Below are 21,431 nucleotides of genomic sequence, written 5' to 3' on the forward strand. Positions count from 1 at the left end.
AGGGGTGTCTATAGTAAGGAGAGTGACCATTTTGCACGACTTAGACCACTGATTCCTTAAGTTTCTTTGTGGTTTTTCAAATTCATGACCCCATTTACTATGCTTGTGTTTGTTGCCATCAACCTCGATTTGTCCACGGTTCAGATAAGTAGTCTATATCCCTTGTTACAGGTGTTATGTATGGTTTGGATGATGATTTCCGATAGTAATACGCGAAATTTGCGTAAAGCAATTGGATTTCAATTTCCTATATAATGGTTGAAATACCTAATGGAAGAATGAGAGCTATCACCATACCGAATGGTTGAAAGGCCTTTATGGAAACATGAAAACTACCGCATCAAAGGTAGGGGCATTAAAATGGTCTAGTTTGGTTTGGTTCAGCATGCTTATGGGTAGAAACCGTAACCAAACCATTTAACAAATGGCTTCAAAAATGAATCCTAAAACGTTTACTAAACTGTTTCGATTTTATTAGGTTTTTTGTCATTTATTATTCAAATGGTTTATTTTTCTTCTTTTTTTTTATTTTTTATTATTGAAACAAACGTAAACTTAACATTGAATTGAATTGTTTATTGTTATATGTTTCTTTTAATAATTGTAATGTTATAGCTGTTTAAATGTTTTAATAATTGTAATGTTATATTTGTTTATTGTGTATTCTAACAATGAATGATTTAACTTACTATGTATATATTAATCAGTTTTAAATAGTTTATTGTTGGTTTAAATGGTTTGGTTTAAACTATTTAACTAAATAGTCTCATTTTTAAACTAAAATCAAAACAATTATTAAACGGTTGCAGGATCTCAATTTAAATAGCTCGGTTCAGTTTTTATAAACATTTTCGGTTTGATTTTGACACCCTTAATCACAAGGAAGCAATATGGCCGTAAGTGAATGGATTATAGAGTTGGTATAGGTAGATTTGCAGGGTTGTCAAAAAGGAGCCAAAATCGGTTGAATCGATTGGACAGTCCAATAAACTAAAAACCAAAACGATTCTGTATTGACCATGTTTGGTTCAGGGTTTAAAAAACCGTCATAAAACCAAAACCAATCAAACTGGTTATTTAAGACCAAATCAAATCGACTAAACAACCGAAATAGGGAAAAACACAATAAGGAATGATTTTTTTACATTATTTTTCCACTTCTATACATGAGATGAACAAAACAAACCGGTAACAAATGGATAGCATAATGATAAGATATCTGGAACCAAATCGAATTGTTTAAAATAGCACCGATAAACCAATTACTAATCGGTTTGATTTTGGTTTTAGAAGCAAACCATTTATTAAACGATTTGGTATGATTTTGAATCAATAAACCATTGGTTTTGAACTAAATAAAACTGATTAGAACTAGTATGCTACTGAACCAGTTTATATATTAAAGTGACTAAAAAACCAACTAATCCTAGCATTCTATATACACTTCTTAGTGTTTTGTAGTGAATTTACTGCCAAGTAAATTAATTTAAGCTATTTTTATTTATTAAGTCACGATTTGAGATTAATGACATGGTTCAAGCTCAACAAAAAAAAAGATTATTCCCAGTTAGATTGAAATTGGTAACTCAAATAATCAACAAATCGAAACTAGAAACCGATAAAATCGTTATCTGGAATCGTCTTATAATTGTTTAATTGGAACCATTTATTAAGTGATTTTAATATGAAATATTGGAACCATTTAATAAACGATTCAATTATTTTTACAGTAAAATACACGTAACCCCCTGTACTGCACCCAATATTCCTCGTGCCCCCTTAAGCTTCTAATAAGTCCACGTACTATCTCTCAATATTCCACATACCACCTCTACTTTACCCTCTAAAGCCATTTAAGTCCAAAATGTTATAAAATGACCAAACTACCCTTTTTCTATCTTTTCTAAAATTTGAAAAGACCTAATTGCCTTGACCTATTTGCTAAAATTTGAAAAGACCAAAATACCCTTATCTTCCTCAAATCATCATCTTCTTTTACCATGTAGATACCCACCACCACCACCGCTAATACCCTTATCTTCTCCAAATCATCATCTTCTTTTACCATGTAGATACCCACCACCACCACCGCTTTAGAACAGATATGCAGGTAGCACCACCTCTCTCTCTCTCTTTACCCCTCACTTCCTCCATCATTCTCTCTTCCCTCCATCCACTCTCTCTCTCTCTCTCTCTCTCTCTTTCTCTCTGCAACTGATGGAAGGCGACATCAAGAAAAGCAATTACAATAGTTTTCATTTCACACACCCACCGAAATAAAAATCAAATATAAATGACAGATATTCAAGGGCAAACAATGTTAAGAAATAATGGTTTCTATCAGCACAGCAAATCCAACAGTTGCTCTTGAGAAATCGGAGAATCTTAAACACCTAGAAAGATATCTACAGAATATTAACACACTATTCCTATAACATACAGAGGGTTGTGAGTCCATATTTATCTATTAACATGAAAACAATAACAGAATTATGTGATGTGCATCATAGATCTTGTGATTAGAAGATTGTTACCCAGCTTTGTGATAATCCAAATTTAAAGAAACCAAGCAAACTTTAAATGGGGGAAAAAAAGAGAACTTTAATTAGCAAGACGAAACCAGAAGCGTAAAAAGGAGATCTGCAATTTACTTGAGCTCTGGCGCGAGAGAGATGAGGCAGCCGCTTCAGTGATTCACCTATTCACAGACTTCATGGAGGGTTAGAAAACCCTAGTTTCGATTCTTATAGAGAGGGGCAAAGAACCTGGGAATCAGGAAGATGAGATCTGATCGTGTGTTTTCTTGTTTTTCCTAAGGAGAATAGGTACTGCTTCTACTTGCTTTGCATTTCTGGATTTTGGTTTTTAAACTCAAAATTCAGGTTTAATGGCTGCCTGAATTTCAATGGTAAGGACGGCGGTGTTGGTGGAAGAATAGGCAAGGGAGGGAGACTCGGTGGTGAAATTGGTAAGGGTGGAGGAGTTGGAGGTGGGGCTGTAGGTGGGGCTTCACGGTGGTCATGGTGTTAATTGTGGGTGGCGGCGGTGGTGGTGGTGGGTATCTACATTGTAAAAGAAGATGATGATTTGGGGAAGATGAGGGCATTTTGGACTTTTCAAATTTTAGAAAATAAGTCAGGGCAATTAGGTCTTTTCAAATTTTAGAAAAGATAGAAGATAGGGTAGTTTGGTCATTTTTTAGCATTTTGGACTTAAATGGCTTTAAGGGATGGTACGTGGAATATTGAGGGGTGGTACATGGACTAATCAGAAGCTTAGGGGGCTACGTGTATTGTACCCTTATTTTTATCTTATATCTTGTACCAAATCGAAATCAAACCGATTAATCGTAACCGAACCAATCAACGCCCTTACCTCAAACCAACGTCTTCAATTTGGACTAGTTCATACATAAAGCCAAATGAAGCCGGACCAACGGTTTGACACCACTTATGAATGTCTCGTTCACGGGTTACTTGTAGGGGTGTAAATGAATAGCCGAAATCCATTTTCGTATCCGTGTCCACATCCGTTTAGCAATATTTGAATCCGTTCGAAAGCTAAACGGATGCAGATGCGGATACGGATAGGCTATAACTATCTGAAAATCTATATTTACATGTAAACGGATAAAATATCCGATCCATATCCATGTCCGTATCCATTTAGGATTATCCGGATTCGTCCGAAAACTAATCGAATGCGGATGCAAATATCGAATCCGATCCGTGTACATGACATGAACAAAGAGTCGGGACACTCAGAAATAATATTAATATGCCACGTGTCATAAAATCACAGGTCAGATACACAAGGGAGAAAGAAAAGAAATGCAATACACGTGTCATGCTTCTATTGGATAAAAAACCGTTTGCTACTCATTCATTGGTAAGTATTGAAAGAGAACACGTCGCCACGAGAAAGTCAAGTCGTAAAGTCGACGACGACGCCTGTGTCTTATAAATCCGTATCGTGCCGGTTTCCAGGATCGTCGTTAAGGAAGAATCAGGAACTGCAACTGATCCCTCTGTGTCTAAATCGTTATTGTTTCGAAGAACTGCTTTTAGTGTAAACAAATCGTTGCTAGAATTCTACATCATTGGCAAATCTATCTTTCTCCTTGGCATTAACCTATAGATCTGACTGTGAGCCCTAGGCTCTCTGGGAGAGATTTAAATCTCTCCTGATTTCTGTACTTGAGTCTTAATGGCGTATCAAAGAACGAAATTGCTTTTGTTCTTTTGCGTTCTATCATTTGTGCTTTCTGTTCTCGGAGGGTAGGAACGGACTTTTATCAGTTTGTTTGTTGATAATACAATTTGTGATCTTCGTTCTATCTCTTTCTTTCTTCGATTTTAAAATTTAAAACTGTTCATTGGTTAAATGTTGTAGGAAAAGCTATTATGATATTCTGCAAGTCCAGAAAGGCGCCTCGGACGAGCAGATCAAACGAGCTTATCGGAAGCTTGCATTAAAGTATCATCCTGATAAGAATCAGGGAAATGAGGAGGCCAACAAGAGATTTGCAGAGATTAATAATGGTAGGATATGAATGGCGGATGCTGCTACATCGAACAATGTTCTGTTTCCATTTTCATTTGTAGTGCTGCATTTATTTACGTTGGTTGTTCTGCTATTAGCGTACGAAGTGCTATCAGATCGTGAGAAAAGGAATATCTACGATAGGCATGGTGAAGAGGGCCTGAGGCAGCATGCAGCAGGAGGCGGCAGGGGTGGAGGAATGAATATGCAGGATATCTTCAGCAGGTAAGTGGACACCCTTTGCCAGCTAGTCAATTTTATGAAACTATTGAACTTATATAACAGTGGAATGTGAACTGAATTAAGCTGAGAATAGATTGAATATAACAAAACCTATGTTATATTTTCATCCCAATTTTAATTAATTACATCTTTAGCTAAGTTAGAGGATGATGTTTGACAAAGAATTAGAATAGGATGGCTGAAGTGGAGAGGTGTGTCTGGAATGTTGTGTGATCAATGCATTCCTTTAAAAAGGAAAATTTATAAGACAGTCATACAACCGGCTATAATGTATGGTGCGGAATGTTGGGTAGTTAAGAAGCATCATGTAGATAAACTCAGTGTAGCGGAGATGAGGATATTAAGATGGATGTGTGGCAAAATTAGGAAGGATAAAGTGAGGAATTATCATTATTAGAGCTGATTTGGGAGTAGCTTCGATACATGATAAGATACGAGAAAGTCGTTTGAGGTGGCATTACCATGTTCAACAGAGACCTTTGGATGCTCCAGCCTCCAGTACTGAGGAGTGATTTGGTTCAGATTGGAAGGAACTAAAAGAGTCAGCGACAAACCTAAATGACCCTAGGAAAATTGGTGAGGAAAGACATACATAGCTTAGGCCTTGTATCAAGTATGACCTCGAATAGAGCTGATTCGGAGGCAAGGATCTATGTAGCCAACCCCAGTTAGTTGGGATGAGGCTGAGTTATTGTTGTACATCTATAGCTAAGTTAGGAAAACAATTTTGATATTTTGTATCATTGCAATAAAAGTTAAATTTTGATAGTTATCACTGTCTGTTTAGTGCAAAGATAATTTTCAAACTTCCATATGTTATGTTTATTTTTTTATAATGCTCAGAATCAGTGCAATCCACCAAGTCTCTTGCTCCTATTAAGCCCAGCCTTAGTAGAAGTTGGTAGTGGCCCTGGGTGGACGGTCTGTCCGTCTTAAGTGGTATTACCAACCATTCTGGAGGAGCAGTTGATTCAGCAATTTCTAGTCCTTAGGAAAATAGAACTGGCGTTCTGGCAATACTTTGCTATGCACACTAGAAGTGAAAACTAGTTCACTAATTAGAAAAAATAAGCCCAAGTAATAACAGTGATGTACTAATTATAGATTAAGACGAGTGCTTTCCTGGATTTTTCCCCCTGTTCTGGGATCATTTGACCAGGTACATTAAAATTCAGATTTACACTTACTAAATAACAGGACTGTATGAATGCCAGTCTCAAACTCAACTCATCTCACCCTTATCCCAACTAAATGGGGTTGACTACATGGATCCAATTTCTTGAATCAGCTCTATACAAAGCCATACAAGGTTCCAGTCCTAAGCTATACATGTCTTTCCTCACTGCTTCTATGGTTATTTTAGGCCTACCTCTATTATATTTGTTAGTCTTGCAACTCATTCACCGCAACATCCTCTTTTCACCACATTAAATTTGTTTAAATGTTTTTTATTTACTGCCCAAAATTCAGCCCCATACGTCATTGCTAGTCGTATAATTGTTCTATAGAATTTCCCTTTGAGTTTTGAAGGGATACTTCAATCACACAACACTCTGGAGTATGGATGCACCCCTCTATTTCATCCACCTATTCTAATTCTTTGTATGATATCATCCTTTATTTCTCCTTCATTGGTCATGATTGATCGTAGGTTTCTAAAGTTATCATTTTGTAGTAACTCCCTATCATCAGCCACCCTAGTCCTAGTCCTATTGTTACTAAAGTTCCACATCATATACTCTGTTTTTGTTCTACTCATCTTAAAACTTTTTGATTCCGAGGTTGATCTCCATAAATTCTACTGTCCATTTATCCCAACGTTTGTTTCATCCATCAAAACAATATACACCAAAAGATCTGTTCTTGAATGTCTCTAGTCAATCATCCATGATTAGTACAAACAAATACGGGCTTAGAGCTGAACCTTGGTGTATTCCGACTGAAATTGGGTATTCACTACCCTGTGCCCTCACAGTTCTTATGCTAGTCACCATATCATTATAATAATGTACATATTTACTTGAAACATTGTTCTTTTTTAGACTTGCCAAATTAAATTTCTAGGAACCCTATCATAAGCTTTTTCTAAATCAATAAAGACCATATGGATGCCAGTCTGTTTCACATTTATAAGTGATGAAAAGATATTCACTGATTTATTTACTATATACCTTGAAAATGTAGCTATCACAATAGATGTTACAAACTTGTTGTAATATTGTTTATTTCTTTCCAAGTATGAATTTGTGTTTCTTTTTTCAGCTTTCCTTTGTTTTTAGTCATAGTGTTGTTTCTATATGCTTCTAAAGTGCGGACAACAAATTTTGCCTTTTCCTGACAAGATTGATTTGCCTTGTAGCTTCTTTGGTGGAGGTCCAGTAGAAGAAGAAGAAGAGAAAATTGTCAAAGGAGATGATGTAATAGTTGAACTGGATGCAACATTGGAAGATCTGTACATGGGAGGTTCACTGAAGGTACCACCTATATTTTTTACTGAGCCAGCCCTCTAATGTCCCTTGTACTGTCACACAAACCTAGCATCTTAATTACTGCTGGATGGAACCCCTAAATCATGCATCAATATAATTCAAAAGGTATATGTTTATCTTTTAAAGTGTTACAAGCGTGCAAATTGTAGCAAAGAGAATCTAAACCAGTCTTTAGCGCAGTTATAAGGAGAGAGTCCTAGAGCCACGATAGGATTCAGAACGTATATGGTTATGTTTTAAAGTGTTGTTTCAAGCATGCAAATTGTAGCAACAGAGAGACTTAACTAAACATAAACTAACTCTGGTAGACTTTAACACAAATTTATGTTTGCTTTTATTTATATATAAGTGTTCCTTTTTGGTAAACCCAACTTCGTAATTATTAGAATTTGCAGGGAAGGGAAAATATCTATTTAAAAATGAGTAAATGACACTTGGGGTACCTAACATTTGTGAAATCATGTTTGAGGTACCTATTTTTATATTTTCAGTAATACACCATCATAATTTTACACCACCGCTGTGCCGCCAGCACCACCTCTTGCAACACTCTCTCCCTCACCCCCTCCCTCCCTTGCAACCTTGCCCCACCCTCTCTGCCACTTGACCCCACCCCACTCCCTTCGTCCCTGCTCTCCCCTGCAACCCCACCCCTGCACTCCCTTTTCCCAATAAACCAGGAAAGCGATCTGATCGAACACTTCCAAGAAAAATCTTTTTCTTTTTCTAAAGTACGACCAGATCTACAACTACCCACCAGACCTAGCCTCACAACAGGATCACAACATGACAGTCCAATCTCCCTTTTCCTGTGCCCGAAACTGAAAGAGTTATTCGTCTTAAAGAGCTTGTTGGCAATTTCTTTCAGAACCTTAGGTTTTTTTCCTACCTGACTAGCCCGGCTACCGGAAGGATGAAAAGGCTTGCTTTAACAACGGTGGGAGTGAACTATCTGTTCGAGCCGCAAGAACGAAAAGATGAAGAGAATTCTATTTGATCTACCCCCCAAGAGTGCCCTATTAGAGAAGGGCTGCATAACTATGAAGGTCAAACTTGGGCAAACAGTCACAAACAAGGAGTATTGATATCTTTCAGAAGATGAGAGAGATCTAACGATAGGATTGGGAGTATTAAAGAAGTTTCAAATCTGAAACTAATCTGCAGCAGAGAGGAGATTACAAATTAAATCATATCCACAAGTCAGATTAACCTCAAACTTGAACTGAATTTCAATCCCAGTATATCCAATCATTGCCCAAAATTAAATTCAAATCGAATGGTCAGATTTGAAATAATTTGAAGATCTTCAGGTCTGAAACTGAATACAGGCTGAAATTGGAGATTTGGAATAACTCAAAACATTGAACGCAGAATCAGGAGATATCCTGACCGAAGGACCCTTTTGGTTGGTCCTTTTATACCCCCAAACCTCAGCCCCAACTGATGAGGATTTGTGTTTCAGGTGCAAAAACAATCCAGGCTGAAAGTAACTCTAAAACAGACTCAAACACTTAAAAGGAAAGGCCTAACCCAATCCTAACTAATAAATTAACATAAACTGACTAGGAAACTAAAATAATAAAAGAAACTGACTCAAAACAGGACTCCAACTAAACTAATGAAGTAAATCTTATTTTCGTACTTTCTACCCATTTTTAAGCCCATCATAGTGGCCCATTACAAAGAAACCCATGGGATCAAAGACCCAACACCTTCAAAACCCAACCCAAGGCAATTTCATTAGAAATGAGCCTTTAGGTGACTTATTGGCATCATTTTCCTTTTCCTTTTCTACTCGCTGCAACTGAAACATACACTCAAACAACTCCAAGTAATCTTATTCCCATCAGATAGATAAAAGCTCAATTTGCTGACACCCAACCTCAGCTGTGCCTTGGATAACTCCCAGTACCACTGATCATAGTGCTGTATCGACTCTGCCCAATCTCTATTCTTTGACAGTGATGCATTTGCCAAATTAATGTATTGAAGTCCTTCGTGGGTGAAGCAGACTGAAGGTTCTTCCTCCATCAAATTTCTCCAATCCTAATTTCAACGAATCCGCAGAAGAAGGTATTCTTGCGCTGGATGAGTAAAGGAGGATTTGATAGAGTCTTGTTTGGCCCTAGGCTGAGAAGATGTCAGCAGAGCAAAAGAGGTTTGAGGAGAAGTGGATAGATGGAGTAGGGTTCGATACAAATAAGATCTTGGAAGAGAAACTCACAGAGATAGGTCAATACCAGAGGCCTCCTCACCTTCAACCCCGTCCCACCCTCCCTTGCCCAGCCCCCGCCCAGAACAGCCCACCCCCCCCCTCTTCCCAGCATGACCACCCCCACCCCTCCTCTTCTCCTCCAGCGCTTGAATACTGCAACTCACCTCCCCACCTGCCAACACTGCTTTCTCCGTGCTTCCTACTGTGATTTGCGCTTCCTCCTCACCTCTGACGAGCCGTCTGTAACTCCCCCTCCGACCCTAACATCCACCTCATCAGCTACCGCGGGCTGTCTGCACCTCTGCCACCCCACGACGTGAAACCATTTGCCCCTCTCCTTTGTTCTTCAATCCACATCTGTCCCCCCATTTTAATTTCCTCAGACTCCATCATCTTGTTTTCTTTAATACCGCACCTCGACGCAACATGGAATAGAGGGAAGGGAATGGGAGGAGAGCAAGGGAGGGAGTGGGTATGGAGGGGTAGAATTGGAATTATGAAAAATAAGGAACCTCAAATGTATTATTATTGAAATGTGAGGTATCTCAAACATAATAACACTGGTGGTACCCAAAACATGAAATTTAGATGCATTTTTTGCAAACATTGGGTATCCCAAGTGTCATCTACCCTTAAAACAAAAGGAAAGGGGAGAAATTTGGGGTCAATAGAAAATAATGCTAATTTGTAAGCTATTCCCTCCATGTGAAAAAAGTCAACATAACCATAGAACTAGATTAAATACCCCATAGAAAGGGTTGATGCTTACCGCTTGCTAAGGCTCTCTTTGTTTAACAAGAATGTACAAGGATATCGATTCCAACTGAACCATACAACACAAACTTAGCTGCCACGGAGAAACCTTAAATGGTAGTTTATTTCCAAATAGACATAGGTGTCTGAGTCACCCTCTCTGACTAGTTCATTTGGAATAGAATATTCTGACCTAAGCATCCAATCGAATTAGAGATGTTTTCCTTGAATTCGTTGAAAAGTGGGATTCCATAATGAGTTGAAGTAGCCTCAAGGTATCAATCATCCAATCACTCCAGAATCTCCCTTAACAAATCAGTGATTTTTCTCCCATGTTTTACTACAGTTTCCCTTCTTAATAGATTCCTACAATCAGAGTGAAATGATTCATATAATCATCCCCATTTAGCTGGGATAAGGTTTTGTTGAATGTTGAGTTAATTTGTATATCGATAAAGATGAAGGTGGCCATGGTCTGGCCAGAAGTCGAAACAGAAAATTAGCCTAAAAAGCAATTGCACCAGTCATTATAAATGGACTGCAATTCTCCTTGAAGCTGCGATAACGGCCTTAGTAGAAAAATCATAAGGATCCAGGGAGAGCTCAAATTCTTAATCATTAGAAAGCCAAGCCAACTGATTATTTATCTTCTGTGCTCTGCCGTTTGGTACTTGGTTCTCTGAAAATTGAGTGAAGATGTTAAGTAGGTGTAGGTCTACAACCTCTTTAAAGATCTCACTCAGACACAGTTGTTTCCTTTGTTCTGGCTTTATACGTGTTCGGAGTTATTTCAGTCTTTTTTGGGGATATTACACAGGGTGACACATAAAACTCAAACTCTTGACAGTAAGTGTCAAGAGTTTGAGTCAGATTCTGATACTTACTAGCCAGATTAGATTTCTGTTTTGTTAATCACTCTCCAAATTATCAGCTTATTATAAACGAGTCTTTTGCTTACTCCTGGACCATAAAACTTGCGTAGCCCCTCTCGGAACCGTTTACCTGCCTCGCTTACTGACTATCCCTACTGCAAAGAACAGTTTTCTTACTGCTTTACTTGGAGTTGGTGTTCTCTCATCAAGCGCCTTACCCGATAGAGCCGCCTAGCTTACAGAATTTCCTTCTTCCGACTTTCACTATGGTACCGGCTTCTCTTCTCTGATGAGTGCCCAAATTCCCAGGTTTATTTGATTTATAGAATTTGAGTTTGTGCTGCTGTGTTTAGCATATGTGGTGACTCATGAAGGCTCACCTCCCGGCCGATTGCTCTTCTTCTAATTTTGGTTCTACTGCAATTAGGTGACACATTTACATTTCTGTCCATCTATTCTTCTTACATTCTCTCTTCTTCTCTATGGAATTTGCTTAGATCCTGGGTAATGTAGTCCTAGATAGGTAGAAGACCCACTAGGAGCCAGATAATCAGGACCATGCAACCTAATAGCCGATTGGCAGTTTTGGGGCTGTTTAGGGCAAAACTAGGGTTAAAACTAGGATGAAGGTTGAATGTAATATATGAAAATGATGGGCAGGTCTAAAGGAAGCTAATGGTATAGGTTTTAAATAGGTTTAAACAAAAATTTAAATTCTGGAATTTTAGGGTTAGGGTTTTGGGTTTTGGGTTTTAGAACTTAGGTTGAATTTAGGGTTTCTAATGGGAGTTTTGGGCTAGGCTTGGGATTGAATTTTCCTGAATTTTAGGGTTTCTTTGGGTTATGTGTGAATGAGGGGAATTAGGGTTTGAATGATGAGAAGGGGCAGCAGCTTGGGTCGAGTGTAGGGGGTGTTAAGGAGAAGCTGTGGTCAAAAGATGAGAGGATTCTGATGGGGGGACTGATGCTGGACAGGTTCTAGATGAGTTAGGGTTTATGAGATTCAAACAAAAAATAAAGGGGATCGATTGGGGGAAAGGATTAGAGGATTAGAAGAATAATTTGGGTGTCAAACTTACTGGAGATTCCACTGGCAGCAAGCTTCGACTGGGTGAAGGATAGAACCACCTTCAGATAAGGATCCTCCCGGGCGTCACGGCGCAAGGAGTCACAGGAGATCCACCTGCCCTTCTTCCTTGATAGAACCACAAGGCAAAATACTCCAAGGAGCAGCAGCAGCAACAATCGGCAGCAATCAATTTTTTAATTTCATAAACTTATGGGGGAGCCTCCCATGATTTGAATATTTATAAAATAGGCTGACAGCCAAATCCTAATACATTCTAATCTCTTCCTTGCTAAATTGTGGAAGGGAAGGAATAAAAATCAAAGCTAATAATTTAAAACAGTAAAATGACCTATCTACCCCTAATAACTTAAATTAAAAAAAGTTAGCTAATTAACTTTAATTGACCCAATTGAACCAATTGGATGCAACCAATTTGAACCGGTTCAATTAAATAACAGAAAAATAAACTAAGTATGGAATGGAAATACTAGAATGTAAACCTAAGCTATGGCTCCCTAACTTCAGGACTTCTTCTTCCCGCTTGGTGCTGCATCACTGGGCTTGCTTCTAGAATGTCCTTTAGAACTTTGAACCGTATCAAAAAACCAAGTTTATCTCTGACCTTATATCCCTTTAGCTCATTTCCTGCAGGAATTGATACATCCTGCATTGCATGCACTTCATTTTGGGTACTGTTTTTTGATCACTTTGATACATCCTGCATCGCATGTACTTGATTGTGGGTGTTGTTTTATAATCACTTAAATGGATCCAGTATGATTCTCTAAAACCTGAAGTCTTACCATTACCTTGTACAAATTTTATTAGTTGAGATACATTTGTTGGGTAATAAAGAAGCGCATAAAGGAAGGGTTAAGACTCATAAAGCTAGCTCCGTTTAGGTGTGAAATCTGGTTTCCTGGTGCATCACTGTTTGCATGGTTTTACTGATACTTCGGTCACTGTCTATCATTTCCACTGTAGCAAACACTTGGGCTAAAACTCTCCTATTTTGCATTCTACCAACTGGTACTAGTGCATGATGGTTTCGTTCTGCACCTGGAATGCTTCTGTGTGCTTCAGAAGTGTTACATATGTAGCTTTAATTTGTTGCTTTTCTACAACTAATACTCATGCAATAAGTTGGATAGTTTTTTTTCTACATTTATGTGATTTATTTTGTGCAATTATCAGGTATGGAGGGAGAAAAATGTTTTAAAGCCAGCCCCTGGTAAGAGGCGCTGTAACTGCCGAAACGAGGTCTATCACAAGCAAATTGGCCCAGGAATGTTTCAGCAGATGACAGAGCAGGTAATCCCACTTTTGATACGCTTAGAGAAGAAATGTTTGTGCAAGGTTGCTCCTGTTAGGTAGATCATGCTTCACGATTCTTATCTTTAATGTCTCTCGTGTTTGTCTGTATTGCAATCTACTTCTCTTGTTCAGAATGTATGTTGGAAAGAACATTTTTTTTGGGGGGTGAATAAATAATTCATTACCAAAATCCCGAAAAAAGGGGGGGGGGGTGGAAGATACAAAGCTTAAAGCCCTAGGGAGAACCAAGGGGCAGGAGGCTGGAAAAGAGAGACAGATAAGCCCCAGGAGACAACAATATGCCTGTTCCTTAGGGAATCAATAAGAGAACTATGAGGTAACATGTGGAGCTTGGAGCTAATGTCAAATAGATGGCTTTCCAAATCATATCAAGAGAAGAAGAGTTGGAGCTCCATCTATGAAGATTCTGCTCCATTCAAATGTGGGAGATAACAACACCAAACACAAACTTGCTTGGAAAGAACATATTGATCCTCATACTTTTTAGTTTTTTGGTCTATAGGTCAAATTTTCATTTTTGCCTTCATTTCCTTTCACCAACAGCCTTAATCTAGAGTTTCACTATTAACATTAGTTGTTCATCTCTTTCAGGTCTGTGAGCAATGCCCAAATGTGAAATATGAAAGAGAGGGGTACTTCATCACCGTTGATATTGAAAAGGGGATGCAAGATGGGCAAGTAAGCATTATTTGAAGCAGATACCTTTATTTATTTATATTATAGTCAAACACATATTCCTTTATTTATGATAAAGAAATTCAGTAAAAAAAAGTTATTTTGCAGCCTGAATCTTCAGTTCATTCTTATTTGATTTTGGTGTTGAGATAATGATTAATTTTGATATGTTCCTCTCTGCCCCTCTGCCCTTCTGCCCGATTTGTGATTTCTTGATGCTTTGGATACTCTTTATGAGTTTTGAAAGCCTATGGTCCTCCCTCAGGGGATTAGCTGATGGACCAATCCTGACATGCCACAGCAAATAGTCCCACAGAGGCAGTAGAGTTAAAGAGGAATTAAAAAATTGAAATAGAAGGTCCCTCCACATCATCCATCTGTTAGTCAATTCCCTTAACAGTGTCACACCAGATCCTAAAAATAAGAAGTTATAAAATTGTAATAAATGGGTCATATAGGTCAGTTTTGGGTTTGGCGGGTTCAAAACGAAAATGATCTCTTCGCATCAATTTCATGTGAGCTGAAACTGGCCCAAACACAAAAATACCCAGCCTGAGCACATAATTAATAGGCCGTGTTGGGTATTGTTTCCCTTAGCCTAGCTCTTTCGTGCTTGTCAGGTACTCACTTATTGTCATGGGTCTAGTCCACACCCCAAAAGATGCACCCATTGGAGGGGTTTCCGTTCTCCACTTATAAGCCGCAAGACCCCCAAAGACTGTCCTATGTAGGATTGGGAGAAGTTTTGCGAGACCTTTATCGCTCCCCCGCTCAACTCTTGGCACCCTTGCCATGGGAGACCCACTCCCTGCGTGAGATCCACACTGCAGTACTCCCCAAACAAACATCCCCAATGGCTGATGCCAATTGTCATTGGTCCAGTCCACACCCCCAAAGATGTTTCTATTCTAGGTGTTTCTTGATGCAGTTGAGATTGTTCAATTGGGCCTAAGAAGACTTTATTTTGGGCCATGGATGGGTTTTTTATTGGCTTTGGAATTTTTTTATTTTTGGGTTCTCTAATTTAACAGGCTTCTTTATGGAGCCAATATTTGGGGTTTTTGTACACGGGATTAAATATAGGGATAAGCTTGTGTGGGTCCCATTTATTGGAGTGTTTTTTAGCTGGTCGTAGGATGTTTGGAGTCTTCTTTCAGTAGTTTAGTTTATTTATTTATTTTTTGTAGTTGGAGTCTATTAAGTTAGTTTAAACTTTAAAGCTATTAGAAAAGTTAAGAGTCTGTAGTGGTTTATCTCTCTCTCTCTCTCTCTCTCTCTCTATATATATATATATATATATATAGCCACCCCCCAAACGATTAGTTTCTTGGATTAGAATAGTTTTGTTTGGTAATTGCCTTGTGTGGTTTAGTCTCTTTCTCCCTCTCTCTCTTTCTCTCTCAAGGGTAAGAGATTTCTCTCTCCTTCTCACCCCGCAGTTACTCTCTTGCTATTCCTTCTCTTCTTGTTTCTCGTCTTATTTATCTCTTTCTCATCCCCCACAGTAGGAAGTTTTCTCCTTTCTTTTCTTCTCTCCCTTCTATCAATTAGATCCTATTTTATAGGAGGGATTTAATCTCTTTTTCCCTCACTTTTTTATCTCTCTCCCACCCATTGGACCATATCCCCTATTTTCTCTCACTTGCAAGCTGTCCTTTCTTTCTTAATCGATTTCTGTGGAATGAATACCTATTGAGATCTGATAATTTTTCTTTTAAATCTGGTCCATTGTATCAAGATTCAGATCTTGCTCATATTTACTCACCAGATTATAATATTCTTCAATCGATCTGCATTATTTCCCTTCCCCACTAGTAAGTCTCAAGACCCACCAAAGGTTTGCCCATGTGGGATTGGCGTTGGGGGGGGGGGGGGGAGAGAGTTTTGTGAGACCATGGCATTATGGATTTATGGTGACTAATTGATGCACAGATAAGTCACCTAATAGGCTTATTTTATTGAGAATAAGCTTTGGGTTGGGTTATGTTGGGGTTGGGCTTTTGATCCCATAAGTTTGCTTTGTAATTGGCCAATTTAATGAGCCTAAAATATGGGTAGAAAGTAGGAAAAGGGGATTTGCTTCATTAGTTTAGTTAGTCCTGTTATGAGTCAGTTTCTTTCATTAGTTTAGTTTCCTAGTCAATTTATGTTACCTTATTAGTTAAGGATTTAGTTAGGCCTTTCCTTTTTAGTGTTTGAGTCTTCTATATAAGTTTGTAAGGGACTACAGCCTTGTACACAAATTTGATTAATGAAATATTGGCTTGAGCCTTTATTTTATTCTGTGAGACTCAATTGGCTGTGAGATGCAGCGGTATATGGTGAGATACCTATGGTGAGAGGCTCAATCCAAATTATCCTTCTTCTATCTTCTATTTCAATCGATTTCAGTGAGAGTTCTGCCATGAAAGTTACTGATCTGCTGAAGAGCATTCGAAAGACTGAATCAGCCACTAGAATTGATATTCGATTGTTACATGAAGGCCTGAGAATATCAGTACATTGATCCGGCTGTAGTGTTGGTTCTTAGTTGAACTGGCATCTACATTAGTAATTTTTTACTGCCTATTTTCATTCTCTAATTGTTTGCCCTATTTGTTCATCTGAAACTACTTTTCCCTTTGGGGGCCTGGAGTAGGTTTTTCCATATTCATCTACTTTTTTATAAAATAAAAAGAACAAGAAATAGCATAAAGGGGACGATGGGAAATGGAAAAAGATATATTATCTCTTTTCAGTTTGAGAACTTCCTTTTCCTTCAAAACACAAGAAAAACTCTAATTGTGTGAACCAAATTTTGGTATTTGTTATTTTCACATTTTCTTATTGATGGTATGTAGGAATGACCAACTCACTTAAGTTTGCCCTATTTGTTCATCTTAAACTAAAATTTGGTATTTTATTTTCATCCAGGTTGTAACATATTTCTCAAGTAGTGTCTGACCCACAAATGACGACCTAATGGGGAGTTGACTGGTTTTAGGTACCGGTGTGGGCTGGTTTAAATAGATATGATAAAGATACGAGTCTCCCCCCCCCCCTTCTTTGTTTTACATTAATCTTAGCATATTTAAGGTTTTAAAAATTTGTGAAAGCTCTATGCCTCTATCTAACTAAAAGGATTTCTTGAATATAAGTTGAGTTTTAGCCATCAGCTTGTGTTGTGGGTTTTTCTCTAGTTTATTTCATAGTTTTCAAGGTGTCCAAGTGCCTTTTTGTCACCTTGCATCCAGGCCCCCTCCAACGCCTTGGGTCACCTAGATGCTGACTCCGTGACAACTATGGTTTATTTGCAATTATTTTCGAACTGAAATCTCTGATTTCTTCCACTGCCTTGTATATTATGAGCTGGAGTGCTGCCTCCTTTCTGCATATTAGTTTTGATCTTTTCCACTCAGAAGTTACAATATATTGTCTGTTGCACTAGTATGCCCTCTGATTAGTTGGAGTTGCCAGCTTTCTGTTGTTGTACTTTCTCACCTTTTGTTGCTGGTTTGGGCTTGTGCCTCACATATCAAAGCCTACATCTGAGCAGGAGTTAAAGAGTTTATTCTGAAACACATCTCTTGCATGGTTATATGTTTGGTTTCTAAATGTTACATGGTCACGGCTTCGTACAGGAGGTCGTGTTTTATGAGGATGGTGAGCCTATAATAGATGGAGAAGCTGGAGATCTCAAGGTTTGTTCCTTCTATGTGCTTCTTGCTGCTTATATCGTGGTTCAAATTATGGATCTAGGATAACAATCATCTTCCTTCTGAGCAGGTCCGTATTCGTACTGCACCACATGAAAATTTCAGAAGGGAAGGCAATGACCTGCACACAACTGTTACCATAACATTGGTAACTATCTCTTCTTCAGTTTCTTGTTCTTGATTCACTCTTTAGGCTTTTTTTCCTTCTAAATTTTCTTTTATTTTAGACTTCTGCTTGTGCCTAACCAAAGTGGATGTGTGACCTGAAAAGAGCTAACATATTAAGCACTATTCCCTTTTTTTAGCATTTCAGCTTCATAAGTGATAGTAGGCTGATGATGTTATGTCAACACTTTGCCAGCCAGATGATGATTGCATTGGCTGGCAAATTTGACCTCTGTGGCCTGTGATTTAAAGCATTGATAATGGTCCATACTTTGCAGAGTTCAAGTTGTTCAATCAGTTTATAAGTGGACATTATCTGTGTATATCTAATTCTAAATGTTTAACCTTCTTCCTCCCCTCTGTTGTTATCTTCTGAACTAGGGCGTATTTTAACTGATTGATTGCTATCATTTTCTCCAGGTACAAGCACTTGTTGGTTTTGATAAGTCCATCAAACACCTGGATGAACATCTTGTAGACATCAGTTCAAAGGTGAGGTTTTAATATTGTGCTTTATCGAACCTTAGACGCTGCTTGTATTATTTAAACACTCATTACTTGGGGGATTAACTTGGGATTAATACTTGCAGGGAATTACAAAACCCAAAGAAGTGAGAAAGTTCAAGGGTGAAGGGATGCCATTGCATTTTAGTTCAAAAAAGGGGGATTTATATGTTACGTTCGAGGTTTTGTTCCCTACTTCACTAAATGAAGACCAGAAGACCAAGATCAAAGCAATTCTTGGTTAATCTCAGAGTATTTTCCTTTTTTGAGTTCCAAGATTTTCCCCATTGTACAATGATGAGGTCAACAAGATGTGGGCAGCTGAAGGATGTAGTCAATGCTTTAATCCTTAAAATTGTACTCTCATGAGGCAGTTTATTACCCTCCTATTTTTCCCCCCACAAGGGTGTAGTTCTTCATTCCCTCCTCGGAATATCAATGTAGGATTCTAACAACAAAGTTGTAATTGAAGCTAGTGAACTTAATTTTTTGCTCTGGCATTGTTTCTTTTTGTTTTGTCTTGCTTTATATTTATTGAGGCCATGTTCAGTTTACCAAAAACAAAGTACAATATCTAAATACAAATAATTTAGTGGAAATGAGTTGGAATCTTTTTAATTTGATTTCTGAATTTCTTTTGTTTGTTTTAGTTTTTTTTTTTCTTTCGTGTTTTAATTTCCTTTATTGGGAGTAGGTTCCTGCATGCTTGTCGTGGGAAACCATTCCTTTCTTGGAAAAGGAAGCTCCTTCCAGAGGGTCTTGAGCCGGTCATTAGGTAATGGTGTGGGGAAGAATGAAATCTCATCTACCATTCAGAATGGATCCCTGATCTTCCAAACATTGATCAAATACACTGATCGGTACAATCCCCTTCTAGCTTCAAAGTGTGGGTGAATTGAGTGACCATGTTAATTAAGGTTGTGTTTGGTATGCATTCAGATGAATCGGCAGAGAAGTTTTATGATGATTCCACGTGTGTAAATTCCGGCTGATGGAGTATTTGGCGGCTGTGAATAGGGGCAATAGACTTCATTTCTTTTAAAGGAGAAGGTTTACGAATTGTCCACTCTGTCCTACGTGGCATGAATTTGTTGGCTTGTGTCGCTATTTGGAGGATTGATAATGCTAGCCGTTGATCTTCAAAGAACCGCACCATTGGATTTTGTAGGCGAAAGCAAAGTGGAAACGTATATAGGGATGCCTTTGTGTTAGATGTTCGTTTTGTTTCTTCATCCCCACGTTTTGTGTTCTTCATTCTCTGGTGTGAGCAGCAACGAGATTGTTGTATTTCGGGCATAATTCTAGGGCGAGTAGTGAGAGTGATGCTTCTGATCCTCCCCATGGTCGATGGAGTCCTGCGCCTGTGAGGGAGAAGGGCGATCCTTCTAGGAAAGGTAAAGCAGTTTTGAGGTTTGGGGACATGAATGGGAATCCCATGTTCTCCATCTCATTTCTTTTTGGAGGAAAAGAGAGAGATGAATTGAATGTTAGTATCGTCACCTAGATTATTAGGATCTAAGACCCGCCATATAAGATTGACTATCTTACAATGTCCTTTGAGGTCGATTGATGCACAACTCTATACCTCCATTAGTTTCAAAGTCAACAAACTTTCTAATGGGTAAGAAAGAAGATGGATTTAGTGTGTATCAGTACCACCATCCGTTCAATATTTAGATAGTTTCAAAGGGTTAACAGATATTCAAATCTTAGTATAGTACAATTCGTGTAGCCTCAGTCTATTATAAATTACAAGTCACCATCTGATTTTCAAACAAAACTCAAATCACCTCTTATATTAGAATCCAATATGACAAATTAGTGCCTATCATTAGTTTTATGCTGTTAAGCGATGATGTCAGTCAGTTAAATAAATTTAGGCAAATTTCACGGACACCCCCTATAAGTATTCAATAAGTCACCGACACCCCATACTTTGCAAAAATATCAAAGACTGCCCTTATGTTATGATTTTATTTCAACTAAGTCCAATCCGTTAGTCTTTTGCAATTAAGTTGCTGTTAACATTTTTATAATGACAAAATTACCCTTTCCCTCACGGTTTCTAATTGTTACTTTTTAAAATTTGTTTTAAAAACAAATGGGACCCACACCCTTCTTCTCCATCTTCTTTGTGGAAGGCAACGGAGCACCGTTGGTTTCTCCGAACGCATCTGCAACTCCGCCGCACCTAGCCGTGCTAACTCGCCCCAAAATCCCACACTCACCCCATTTTCCGCCTCCTAACCCCATACCCTTCCTGCCAATTTCCCCGCCATTCCTTTGTTCCCTGAACTCTATTATTTCTTTCTTAGTTTTTTTTTTTTTTTTGATCAGAAGAGAATGTTGTACCTAAGAATCCCAAAGGGTCAAAATCTCAAACTAAAGAGAAATATCTATCTCCACTATGAAGTACCTGCAATCTCTCGATTATTGCAGAAGCGTTTCTGAACTGAGAAAGCAAACGGGATTGAAGCTCATCCCATCGATTTATTTCGTCCCTAATTTTCCTAAACTTTTGCTGGTATTTCTTCAACACCGTCTCCATGCCTTTTAGAAACAAAATATAACCAGATAAAAAACCAATTTAACACAGTTTTCATAAAGAAGAGAATTTAAGGAAGAAAAACAACGGTGAAACTAGAGAAATCAACAATAGAACGACAGAAGAGGGGCAAGAATGTTAAGCTCAATCCAACAGGGAAATTGGGAGCAAATCCAAGCAACTCCAACTGTTGTATTATTATTTTATAAAAGCACTTTGGGTCAAAGAACTTGTTTCAAAAAGCACTTTTTCAAGTGTGTGTCAAAGTTTCAAAATTGTGTTTTGTTTCATTCCCTCCTTTTTTGTTTCCCTCCTCTATTTTGTTTGAA

The 21,431-nt window shown here is 38.2% G+C and overlaps 1 protein-coding gene across 1 annotated transcript; it reads left to right on the forward strand.

The window, feature by feature from the left end:
* The first annotated feature begins 3,993 nt into the window (after positions 1-3,993).
* LOC122669478 (dnaJ protein ERDJ3B-like) lies at positions 3,994-19,052 on the forward strand. Its single transcript, XM_043866248.1, has 10 exons — positions 3,994-4,277; positions 4,393-4,541; positions 4,641-4,767; positions 7,145-7,259; positions 13,378-13,494; positions 14,110-14,196; positions 17,814-17,873; positions 17,959-18,036; positions 18,474-18,545; positions 18,644-19,052. The coding sequence occupies exons 1-10, from the start codon at positions 4,207-4,209 to the stop codon at positions 18,800-18,802; spliced, it is 1,035 nt and encodes a 344-aa protein (XP_043722183.1). The 5' UTR covers positions 3,994-4,206; the 3' UTR covers positions 18,803-19,052.
* The last annotated feature ends 2,379 nt before the right edge of the window (positions 19,053-21,431 follow it).

This window comes from Telopea speciosissima, chromosome 7 (genome assembly GCF_018873765.1).
Source record: "Telopea speciosissima isolate NSW1024214 ecotype Mountain lineage chromosome 7, Tspe_v1, whole genome shotgun sequence".
In the NCBI taxonomy this organism is placed as follows: domain Eukaryota; kingdom Viridiplantae; phylum Streptophyta; class Magnoliopsida; order Proteales; family Proteaceae; genus Telopea; species Telopea speciosissima.